Source organism: Marmota monax, unplaced genomic scaffold (genome assembly GCF_021218885.2).
Source record: "Marmota monax isolate L192 unplaced genomic scaffold, Marmota_monax_Labrador192_F-V1.1 WCK01_AAM20220418_F8-fsc00263, whole genome shotgun sequence".
NCBI lineage: Eukaryota > Metazoa > Chordata > Mammalia > Rodentia > Sciuridae > Marmota > Marmota monax.
Window position 1 is genome coordinate 318252 of NW_026693408.1, and position 13413 is coordinate 331664.

Consider the following 13413-nt stretch of genomic DNA (forward strand, 5'->3'; position numbering starts at 1 on the left):
CTACCTGCTCTTCCTCCCTGCTTTGTTCTTAGTTGCTCTCATTATATCAACGAAGACATTTGGTATTTGTTTTTTAGGGATTGGCTAGCTTCACTAAGCATAATCTGCTCTAGTGCCATCCATTTCCCTGCAAATTCCATGATTTTGTCATTTTTAGTGCTGTGTAATACTCCATGGTGTACAAATGCCACATTTTTTTTATCCATTCATCTATTGAAGGGCATCTGGGTTGGTTCCACAGTCTAGCAATTGTGAATTGTGCTGCTATGAACATCGATGTGGCAGTATCCCTGTAGTATGCTCTTTTAAGGTCTTCAGGGAATAGTCCGAGAAGGGCAATAGCTGGAAATGCTAATTTTTAAAAAGGGCTGAGAGTGTAGCTCAATAGTAGAGCACCACTTGCCTACCATGCATGAGGCCCTGAGTTCAATCCCAGCACCAAAAAAATAAAATAAATAAACATAAAGAAACCCTAAATTTTCTGCCTAGAAGTGCTCTTCCCAGTATTCCTCATTTTAATTTTAATACTGTTCATTAAGCTGTGCATGCATACAATGAAAAGACTTAAGAAACTGCAAGAATCATATCAAGAACAGCAGTCCCTTCATTTACTATTCAATTCTTTTGGAATGAACTTTCATGTCTTTAAGCAGCATGCTTATATTGCTATGTCTTGACTGTTTTCTTTTAAGATTCATTTGTTGTGTTTCCACAATGTAAGATGAAAATATAGCTTTTTACTTCCCCCTCCATCCCCAACCCCCACATCCACTTTTTTTCCCCACATCCACTTTTTTTCTCCCACATCCACTTTTAATCCCTCATCTCTCCACTTTTATTGTCATTTTAGTTAGATTGCTATTCAGGAATAATATCAGAGTGACTATGTCAATGCTATTCACAGCTGAACCATGTGGTACCATAATTACTTTTCCTTTCCTAGAACAGCTTTTTGTTAGCACTAGAGGTAATGACTATCATCTATTTCTGTAAGTACTTATCACTAATTTTACCCTCAACCTTCCCCATTAGATAAATGTACTTTGGATTGTGTAAAAACACATTAGATGTCTTTATGGCTTAAACTTCTCGATGAACTCTTCTCCCAGAGGTTCCTGATATGTTCCAGTCTGGAAGGGCAGGGGCTTTCACCCACGGACCTCCCTTCACCATCACTCCAGGGATCTCCTCTGCCTCTCTCCTAAGTCAGGGTCTCTTTTTCCTGAACCCTAAGCATTCCTCTTTTCTGAGTCTCTTCCTTATATTGCAAGCACATTCTATAATAGTTTCTAGAAGTCAAAAGCATGAGAGATAATTATTTTGATAACTTGTATGTCTTCAAATGTCTTTAATCTACCTTTATATGTGGCTAGTGGCTTTCTTGAATATAGATATCTAAGTTGGAAGCATATTTTCCCCTTATTCTAAAGATGTCTGTTTTCTTCCAGAGATACTATTGAGACATATGAAGCATTCTCATTGATAATTTTTTAACTTTTATTTATTTTATTATTATTTTTTTTTTCAAAATTTTTTTAGTTATAGGTGGACATAATATTTTTATTTTATTTTTAATGTGGTGCAGAGGATGGAACCCAGTGCCTCTCATGTGCTAGGCAAGCACTCTACCGCTGAGCTACAACCCCAGCCCCTCATTGATGATTTTTAAGGGAGCCTGGTTTTTGTTGGTTTCTTTGTTGTTGTTGTTGTTGTTTTTCCTTTCTATCTGGAGCTTTTAAAATACATGCTTTTTTTGGTGTGCTAAAGTTTTATAATCATGCCCTTTGGTGCTAGTGTATTTTCCTCTATTGTGCAGAGCATTCGTCATGAGGGGCATATTCTTTTCATTCTGGATGTTCTAGAGGCTTTTTTTTTCTGGGATACTTATAGAATGATTGTTGTTGTGTTAATATATCTGTCTCTTTTGCATTCTTTATTCTCTCTGAAAACCCTATTCTTCATGTTAGACTTCTTGGGAAGGGTCATAAATTTTAAATATTTGTTTCCCTCATATTTTCCATCTCTTTGTTAAACTTTGTATTCTGGAATCATGTTTTCATTGTCTAAAAGCAATTTTTCTCTGAATGGTTTCACATTATTTTAAAATATAAAGTTCTGTTCTTGGATCAAGGATTCGGTGTCTCTCTGGGGATATTAATACTAGGTTTCCATGCCTTTCCATGCATGTTTTTTGACTCCTTTAAGTTATTTGTTTGTTTGCTTACTTGTTAGTTTTGTTCTCTGGACTTAATGTAAAAAGCTTTTCTCATATAAATGATAATCCTTGACTACTCATTTATATTTAATGGGGAAAAGAAGAACAAGGATTTTTAGGTTCTTTTATGACAGAGAAATAAGTATTGGATTTACCCTTCTGTCTTAGACAACAATAACACTGTGGAAAATATATTCAGAAATACTACAAAGAAATGATTTTAAGAGAAGAGAAACACATGTGGTTTCATTCCAGCTCTCTGCCTGGGGGCACTTTTCAAACAACAAAATGTTTGAAATATCATGCATTTGTCTTATTGAGTAGAAGAAATGGAGATTACAGTTTAGAGTGCTGCAACAGCTAGAATTTGTGAAGCACAGTCACATATACGAGGGAATAGTGTAAAGAAGAAACTTAGAAAAATGCATAGTGGTTCCCTTTAGTCTTTGGCCAAGTGTTAGAGTGCAGTGCTTAGATAAGATCCTATGAAGCAAATCAGAGAAAAGCTACCTAGAGACTGAGCTGAACTGAAATTCCTGAGGTCAGTTTTAGAAGAAACTGCAGTTCCAAACAGCCAAACTAGAAAGTTAATGAATGTAAAATATTCAGATAAGATAACCATAAAAGAAAACAAAACACAGCACTTTTAAATAAAACCACATAATCTCGTCCCACAATAATGTTGCATAATAATGCCTAGCATATTATTATTAGACATAAAAAATAATGGAAAGTCCCAGAGATGACAAAGGTGCTGGAATTGGTTTTTAGACAGCTACCATAAGGAATTCAAGGATTATATTAAAAAAAATAGAAAAAAGAACAATTTAAATTAGAAGGAAAGGAGGTCATTGCTGACTGCAGAAACCAATAAAATGGCAAATTACATACACAGTAGAGGAAATCAATAAATCAAAAGATGGTCCTCTGGTGAAGGAGTCAACCAGAATGGCCAAATGTGGGAACATTTGAGCAACAAAATAAATAATGGATTTTAAACTGTATGATAAAATAAGTAGCCATGGGCCCTTATTAATATACATATTTAAATAGATTATTAAGTGGAGGAGAAAGAAAATATTTTATAGTAGAATTCTAATTCATAATGTAGAAAGAATGTTGGAAAAAGAAAATCACTACTTGGAAAGTACAACTATAACAAGCATTGCAGGTAAGAGCCATTAGTGAATACTAAAAATTCATAATCTCAAAATATTCCTCCATAAGATTCCTATTAATTACAAAGGAGAAAGTAGTAGCTTTCTAATGGAGAAGGCTGGCAGAGACCACCTTAACCAAATGATCAACGTTAACATTAGCAGTGATCCTGATAAGATGCACTGGGGAAAGCACAGCACATGTACACTATAAACAACAATACATTGCTGAGTGACATTTTAATAAATGGAAAGATATACCTTGTTCATGGATAGGAAGATTCAATAATTTTAAGATGTCAATTTCCCCCAAGTTGATCCATTTAATCAGACATCACACTAAAATATACACATGGCAAAAAAGCAAAGAAACAAATGGTCTGTACCTTTTAGTCATAAGAAAAATGTAAGTTAAAACCAATATGAGATGTCACTATTCCCTGTTAGCATGGTATGTTGTAAAGACCCGAATTCCATGTGCTTCCTTGACATCTTTGAGCCTCACAGGGCCCCAAAGACCAGGAGTTCCCCTGCCAGTTATGCTGCCATCCAGAATGGGAGGATTCCCAAACAGATGGTTTCCTATCAGGGGAACAGCTACATCCCACCTCGTCTTCAACCAATGCTTTTCATTTCCCTATTGGCTCACAAAATTATTCAAATAAACTAATCACTTCCTCCCACAGGAACTAATGTTCACTTCACCCTCTTGTCACTGTAAAGCTTGCCTCTCCTAGACCCTGTTGTTTCATTCTTCTCCTGAGTGCAACTCTTATGTGGCCCTGCAGGATATACATTGTCCCCTTCACCTGGGTTGTATCTTTGACTAATAAATTGCTATTAATCTTGTCTATTCAGTGTCAGATATTGAGTTTTCAGTCATCTCACACTATGTAGGAATCTCATCCTCACCGACTGGATGAATGGGGGCAAAATCATGATAAATGACTAAACTTAAAAAAGACTGACCATACCAAATATTGACAAAGATGTATGTGGAGACACTGAAACTCTCAACTCCTGGTCTTTGGGGCCCTGTGAGGCTCAAAGATGTCGAGGAAGCACATGGATTTCTGGGCCTTACAACATACCATGCTTACAGGGAATAATGGCATCTCATATTGGTTTTTACTTACATTTTCCTTATGACTAAAGGTACTGAGCATTTGTTTCTTTGCTTTTTTGCCATGTGTGTATTTTAGTGTGAAATCTGATTAAATGGATCAAACTCTCAAACTCTCACACAGTTAGTAGAAATATTAAGTGGTACAACAATTTTGAAAAACAATTTGGCATTTTCTAAAAAAGTAAAATATGTGTGGCATCACTGAAAATGGTGGAGTAGGGAACTATAGGGGCCCTTATTCCCCATAAAAATTGAAAAAGCTTGTTAAAAATTGTCAGAGGCAACTTTATAAGTACTCTAGAAGATAGTCAAAGACTTACAGCAACTAGTCAATGTTTAACTGGAAGAAAGGCTGCTGAAACATGATAGGAGAGCCTTGTGTCAGTTAACTCCAGCAGCAGTTTCAAAAGTGACAGTCCACATTCTCAGGGTGGACCAAACTGGATATTCTTCCTAAGGATTTGTGTTTGCTTTGACCCATCTGAGGGTTTCCTGAAGGAATGCAAGGGACCAATGCAAGGGGCTTTTCTTTGGGACTCCCGGGCATGAGGTAACTAAATAGAGAATATTTCTAAAACATGATGGAAGGCAATTGAACAAACTACTGCCACAGAAGGAGGAGAAAGGAGGAGGATAATATTTGGTGCAAACAATAGGCATGGTAATAATTTGGGAGAAAAGTTTTGGGGGATAAAGGATTTGAGAAGCTCTAAGGTATGAAACTTAATCTAAAAAATCATGTATGCTGAAGGAAGGATTCATGAGCACTCTTTCTCTCTCTCTTTCTCCTTCTCTCTCTCTCTCTCTCTCTGTCTCATACACACACACACACACACACACACACACACACCCCTAAACTTTTGCCATTTGCTGACTTTCAGTCATCATACTAGCAGAAAGTGAAGGCTAAGGCAGAGTTGTAAATGGCCTAGCTAAGCACGGAAGGAGTGTCCAAACAAAATCTGCAAAAGAGTAAAATTAAAGCTAGCAGAAGAAATAAAGATTAGGGTGGAGATAAATGAATATAATAGAGAATGCAAAAACAATTTGAAAAAGTAAAACCAACAGGTAATTCTTCAAAAAAAAGTTTACAAAATTCATAAATTGACTAAAAGCAATATAAGATTGAAATTATTAAAATTATAAATGAAAGTAAGAACATTATCACTGAGATTACAGAAACTGAAAATATTATAAGTGAATACTATGTATACTAATAAATTAGATGGACAAATTACTAGAAAACAAAAATCTGTCTTAAGAAATAAAAAAATCTGAATAGATCTATAACAAGTTAAGATTGAATTAGTAATCAAAAACTTCCCAATAAAGAAAAGTTCAGGACTAGGTGGCTTCACTGGTCCTACCAATCGTTTAAGGAAGAATTAACATCAACCCTTCTCAAAGTCCTTCAAAAACTGTAAGAAGAGAAAACACACCATAACTCATTGTATCAGGCTGTCAATACCCTGATACCAAAGCGAGATGAGTCTTTAAGAAAAAAAAATTGTACACCAACATCTGATAAGAATATAAATGTGAAATTCTTAACAAAATACTATCAAACCAAATCAAACAGAATGTTAAAAAGATTCTATGTCATAACCAAGTGGAATTTATCCCAGAAATGAATGGATGGGTCATCATATAAAAATTAAACAACATAATACACCACATTAGTAGAAGACAAATGGTAATCTCTGTTGATGAAGAAAAAGTTTTGATAAAATGTAACACACTTTTGTGATAAAAATGCTGACCACACCATGAAAAAAATAGTAGAAATAGGTTGAAACTTTCTTGACATAATGAAAAATCAGAAATGGAGAATTTGCAGGTAACAGGTTTGGTGAAAGACCAAATGTGTTTCCCCTAAGATCAAAAACAAGATAAGGATGTTTGTTTTTGTACTTTCTAGTAAACATTTTACTGGAAGTTGTGGTTGGAGAATGATGTAAGAAAAAGAACTGAAAGACATCCAGGAGTATAAGGAGTTAAATTATCTCTATTCACAGATAACATGATCTTAAATGTAGAACGTCATAAAGCATCAAGAAAAAAACTACTAGAACTCAAAAAACAATTCAGAATCCAGGCACAGTGGTGTCTGTGACTGTAGTCCCAGCTAGTTGGAGATTAAAGTGGGAGGATCCCTTCAGCCCAAGAGTTTGAGATCAGCCTGGGCAACTTAGTGAACACCTATCTCAAAGGACAGAATTCAGAAAAGTATGAGGATAAAAGATCAACACACAAAAGTCAGTTGAATTTCTATACAATGGAATGAGCAATCCAAAAAGGAAATGAAGAAAATAATTTTATTTGCAGTAGCATTAAAAAGAATAAAATACCTAGGAATAAATTTAATAAATTGTATACTGAAAACTATAAAACATTGCTGAAAAAAATTAAAGAAGATATAAAGAGAGGGATATCTGTGTTCATGAGTTGGAAGACTTAATATTGCTCAGATAGCAATACTTTCAAAAATGATCTACAGATTTAATGCAAATCCTATCAAAATCCCATTTTTTTCGCACAAAAGGAAAACCAACTAAAGCTCAAAAGAATTTTAAAGAGACCATAAATAGCAAACACAATCTTGAAAAAGTATAACAAAATCAGAGGACTTAACACTTCTCAATACCAAGACTAACTGTAAAACTACAGTGAGCAAGGGAATATGGTACTGGTGCAGATAGATATATAGATCAATTGAATAGAACTGAAGGTCTAAAATAAACCTATATATCAGGGTCAATGATTTTCAACAAGGTGCCAAGATCATTCAATGGGAGAACACTCTTTTTAACAAATGGTGCTAGAACAACTGGATTTTCAGGTGCAAAAGAATGAATTCAGAGCTTTAACTCACACCAGATACAAAAGTTAACTCAAAATTAATCAAACCTAAATGTAACAACCCAAACTATAAAACTCTTAGAAGAAGCATTTGCAACAAGAGGAAAAATAAATTGTACTTAATGAAGATTAAAGCCTTGTTGCATCAAAGGACGTTATCAACAAGTTAAAAGACAATTCACTGAGTGGGAGAAAATATTTGCAAATCATATACCTGAGATGGATCTAGTATTTGGGCTAAATAAATAACTCTTATAAGTCAACAACAAAGGCCACTCAATTAAAAAACAAAGAACTGGAATGTATATATTTTCAAAGAAGATATACAAAGGGCCAACAAGCACAAGAAAAGATATCCTTAATCATTAGGGAAATGCAAATCAAAACCACAATGAGATACCACTTCACACCCACTTGGGTGGCAATACTAACAATAGCAGCAGCAGCAGCTGTGGAAAATAACAAATGTTGATAATGATACAGAGAAATTGGAACCTTTGCACATTGCTGGTGGGAATGTAAAATGATGAGGTCACTGTGCAAAATAGTTTGGCAGTTCCTTGATAAGTTAAACATAGAATTATCATCTGACCCAGCAATTCTACTCCTAGGTATGTATACCCCAAAGAATTGAAAACAGGCAAACCATAACTTGTACATAAATGTTCATAGCAGCATTAATCATGATAGCCCAAACAACTCAAATGTTTTTCAATATGTAGATAAGCAAAAGGTAGTATATAAATACAATAGAATAGGATTTGGCCATAAAAAGGAATGAAGTGCTAGCACATACAACCACTTGGGTAAATCTGGAAAACACTATTCTAAGTAGAAATCAGACACAAAGAGCATCCTATTTTATGATTCCATTTATATGAAATATCCAGAACAGATAAATGCATAGAGAAGGAAAGCAGTTTTGTAGTTGCCTGGGGTTGTGGAGAGAGAAGGATGGGGACAGACTGCTTAATGGGTATGAGGTTTTCATTTAATATGATGAAAAAGCTTAGGAATTATATGGTTGAACAAACATTGTGAATATACTAAGTGCCTCTTGATTAAGTGGTAAGCTTTGTTATTTGTATTTCACTACAGCAAAAAGAAAAAGGAAAAAAGAAGCATTATACCATATGATACATCCATTTTTATATTCCATGGACTGCATTCAACTTCTGGTTCCTTCACTTCTTGGTGGTAACACTGGGCACATCCTGTCTCTATCTCGTTTCTGAGCATTCTCTTTGAGGGATCTAGTGGGGTGGACCAGGCACCTACTTGGGAAGAGAAAGCTCCATCAGCCTTTAGGGACATAATACAATGGAACTTGAGGAACCAGCATTCTGAGGGTGGGATTTGGAATCAGATCTTGGGGCTGGAAGTTCAATCATCTATTCAAGCCTGTAAGTGTTCAGCCTCAGTTTCCTGTACAGTAAGTGTCTAGAGACATCAGGGAAAAAGGAAAACAAAGAGAACTGGTGAAGGACTGGTTCTTTTTATATATATATATATATATATATATATATATATATATATACACATTTTTTAATATTTAGTTTTTAGTTATAGTTGGACACAATACCTTCGTTTTTAAAAATTTATTTATATGTGTGCTGAGGATCGAACCCAGGGCCTCAGACGTGCTAGGCAAATGCTCTACCACTGAGCCACAACCCCAGCCCAGGACTGGTTCTTTGTGTCCCTGTTTTTCTTCATTACCTGCTCCCAAGATTCTGGCCCTGACACCTGATTCAGGTTAGTATCAATTTTACACCTAAAAGCCAAGAAAACCTTCATGAAATTATCAATCCCTTGGAATTGCAGCTTCCTCATTTGTAAAATGGGAATAATAATATATTCACCATAGATTATGGAAAAGAAATAGTGAAGAGTTTATACTGTGCCTCATTCCACATTTGAGGCAGCAACATAAGTATATATGTTATGTATATATATGTTATGTATATATATGTATATAAGGAACACAGTACCGATAAATCTCCTAAATCTTTTCAGTTCTGTTCCATCTCTCTTTCACAGCCCTTCCTTGCATACCTTCCATCATGACCACATTCTTCCCCACCCGAGGTTTCAGGAAAAGGTCTGACAATCCCATCCTATTGGGAGAAGCCTGTGTGTTATGTGTATTACACCAAAAAAAAATACACATCATACCATATGATGCAGCCTTTCATACTCAATGTTCTGGATTCGATTTGTAAGCACAGGGCCCCAAGACTGGCAAAGAAAAATGGGGTGACCAAGACCTCGCCAGGCTTCTAAAAGCGCAATTTTGCTCCAGTGTGAGGCTGGTTGGGTTTCTAAGTTTTCACTTTACTTCCACCCAGTTTGCACACGTGGCCATAGCAGTATGGTACCAGCTTGAAATTTTGCAAAAAGCATGAAAACACCCCCTACACCAACTCCCCGTCCCCGCCCCAAACCTGCTTCCTGGAAGACCTACACTCACATTTCCAGACTCTGCTGGCAGGGGCCCCAAGCACACATGCCTTCTCGTGGCTGTAATCACAGCGCACATCCCAGCTTCTAGTTCAAGCTTCCAAGTTGCAACATAGTCCTCGGAACTTTGCTTTCTAATACCATCAAGCCAAAACACGTAACTCACAGAGCCGCGCCCTTGCAGTGAGAGGTTTTCCCCTTCTTTCAAATTATTGCATCCGAGTAAATTCCCAGCAGTCAGATTCTTAAGCTAGAAAATATGAATATTTTTATGGTTTGGGATGCTTATTGCCAAATCATTTCCCCATGTGCTTATATATTTTGGCTATCAATAAGTGAATATATTTGTTTCACTACGGCATTACTGGCCTTGATTTTTATCCTTAACTTTTGGAAATTTTTGCAAATATTTTTACTCTTTTGTTTTTATAAATTAAAAACAATTGCTTGTCAAATATTCTTTTTTTTTTTTTGGATCTACAGTAATTTTATTGTAACAGAGAAACCAAGCTGTAGTAAGTCTACATGATTAGAGCAGATGATGGTTATCGTTCCAAGAGTGAAGCCTAAGCCTGGCTGGCAGCACACAAACAAACCCCAGACTATCTCCTTTCTGATCCTAACCTGGGTTGCCAGACTCATAATGTGAGGTTAGTGGCTGCACAACCATAAAGAATGAAGGAAGAGGTCCAGCCGGCAGAGGCAGCACCCCAGGAGGAGACAATTACACAGTCACTGATGAGGATGCCGGCATAAAGTGCAGTCACCTACCCTCCACTATTCTTCGCCAAGAAAGAGGGTATGGCATGAGCAGAAAATTATGTTCTCCATTCTTAAATAGACCCTGATAAATGGGTTCATGGTTAATCAAGCAATAGAATGGGATGGAAATCTAGGCTAGTTATAGATCTTTGTGTTAAAGAAAAGAACAGCAATGGTAAGAGGAGACAGACATTTTCCTTATTTTCTTAAATAAGACAGGAAACAACATCTATTATTTTCCTTGCTGCAGTGGCAACAGACTCATTGGTTTTTGTAAAGCACAATTTGTGCAATATGGTCTGTTGATAGGATGCTCCACCATGGGGGGACAAATGTGAAGTGGACTGTTAATGACACAACTCAGCCTATAGCATGAGCTATGTCTCAAGCTGGATCTGCAGAGGAATCCCTTCCACCACACAGTGCTTCATTAAAGCTTCTGAAATATTGCAACATCATGACCAGTTTTTGGTGCTGTGACTTTCTTATACATGTAAACTCTTTCCAAAAAAGTTGGAGATAAAAGGATGATGGGGGAGTTTGGTTTAAAGCCACAGAGTTCCAGACACCAGCCATGGATGCCTCTGCCCTATCTTACTACATGTTGTTTTCTGAGAAACACATCCAATCACTAAGTGTTATGCACTGTGGTTGAAAGAAATGACCCTCTCCACCATCCACCCTCCCTCATCCTGCATGTGGATGTGGCTGACGACAGAAAGGTTGTCTCTATTCTCGCACCAGGAAATTACTTGGTGACCTGGTAGATGGCATGGGCAAGGTAGGCCACGTTGTTGGAGGTGACCCCTGCCACAGAGATGTGGCCATCCTTTGTCATGTAGATGGAGAACTCCTTGGTCAGTCGCTCTACCTGTTCAGGCTTTAGGCCTGTGAAACAAAACATGCCGATCTGGTCCGTGATGTGCTGCCAGTTGTGGGAGGAGCCCTCCTTCTTGAGGTTAAAGACCATCTGGGTCCGCGTGCTAATGATGCGGTCGGCCATGCCCTTCACTTCCTGCAACCACTGCTTTCGCAAATCTGGGGAAGTCAGGATGGTAGAGGCGATCCGAGCCCCGTTGAGAGGAGGGTTGGAATACAAGGGGCGAATCACAATCTTCAGCTGTGACTCCACCCTTTTGGCTTCATCAGGGTCTTTGCAGATTACGGTGAAGGCTCCCACGCGCTCGCCATATAAGCCCATGTTCTTGACATATGATTGGCAGAGACAAACATTAATGCCCTGTTCGATGAAGTGGCGCACAGCCCAGGCATCCTTGTTACCATCACCACTGGCAAAGCCTTGGTAGGCCATGTCAAAGAATGCAAAGAGATTCTTTTTCTTTACCACAGATGCTATTTCCTTCCACTGCTCAGGACGAGGGTCCACTCCTGTGGGATTGTGGGCACAGGCATGCAGGAGAAGAACACTCTGCTCTGGCATTTTCGAAATGTCTTCTATGGAGCCTGTGAAGTCAAAACCACAAGTCTCTGGGTCATAGTACCGATAACCCTGTAGCTTCATGTCAGCATCCCTGAAAATGGGTGTGTGATTTCCCCAGGACTGTTTGGGTAGAAAGACATCTCGGCTGAACTCAAAAAATCTTTCCATAAAATTGGCTCCGACCCTTAAGGCGCCAGTTCCAGAAATGGTCTGCACGGTGACAAACCGGCCACTTTTCAACACCTCACTGTTCTCATCCAGAGCTAGTTCTGCAGATGCCTTACAAAATTCAGCCAGGCCACCAATGGGCAGGTATTCCTTGTCCAAATTTTTTGCAGCAATCTGGGCCTCTGCCTTGCGGACGCTAGGGAGCACATAAGGCTTTCCATTATCATCTCGGTAGGCACCAACTCCCAGGTTCATTTTTTTGCTGTTGGTGTCTCTCTTGTAGGCTTCAGTGACTCCCAGGATGGGATCTGGGGGTCCCATTTCTACATGGGCCCACCAAGAGCTGGCTCTGGCAAAGGCTGCGGCGGCAAGGCCCGGGTGGAAGGTGCCAGCGGCCCAGGAGAGGATGCCGCCGGAGTGCAGCAGGGCCATGGTGGATGGCAAGAGGGCAGTAGGTAGTGCAAGACAGAGTGGAGGGCAAATGGCCGCAGACACAGAGGTGCGGGCTCCTGAACCTCAAATATTCTTATACTATAAACAGGTCACTGATAAGCAGATATCCTACACAAAAAAACCAATTTTTCAGTCTGCCATCATAGTACTCTCCCAAAAAAAAAGGGGGGGGATCCTATCTTACCCCTACATACACCCTAAGGACATTCTTCCACATCATCATAATGCCATTATGATACTAAATGACCAAGAAGTCTTTGGTGTCATCTAAGCCCCATCTATAGTCATGTTACCGTTATCTCAAAAATAAAATCTTTTGGTGTATTCTGCTCAGATAGGATCCAAATAAAGACCACATATGATATTTAGGCATTATGCTTTTTAATTCTCTTTTAATCTGAGTGACACCCCCCCCACACACACACACACACACATACACATGCACACACCCTGCCTCTTCCCTTCTTGCCTTGGATTTGCTTCATGAGCCAAGTCAGTAGTTTTATAAATAAATGTTCCTGCTTCCCAATTCATCTGGGCTACCTTGAGGTGCCCTTTAACCAGATTCTCCATCTCCTCTTCCTCCTCAAAACTGGAAGTAGGCTCAACATTTTTGGCATAACACTTTTCAGGCAGGAATGGGAACTTCCTATTATATCCCATTTGGATGCTTCTCTGTCAATAATAACATCATTGATCCCTGTAGGTAAATGCTTGCTTCCTGTGGCTCAGCAGTCAGTAAGGATCCACTCATCAGCTCTATGCCATGGTG

The 13413-nt window shown here is 38.2% G+C and overlaps 1 protein-coding gene across 1 annotated transcript; it reads right to left on the reverse strand.

Annotated features, from left to right (window-relative positions):
- Nucleotides 1-11294: 11294 nt before the first annotated feature.
- LOC124101223 (aspartate aminotransferase, mitochondrial-like) lies at nt 11295-12659 on the reverse strand. The gene has a single exon (XM_046457095.2). The coding sequence runs from the start codon at nt 12618-12620 to the stop codon at nt 11328-11330; it is 1293 nt and encodes a 430-aa protein (XP_046313051.1). The 5' UTR covers nt 12621-12659; the 3' UTR covers nt 11295-11327.
- Between the last annotated feature and the right edge of the window lie 754 nt (nt 12660-13413).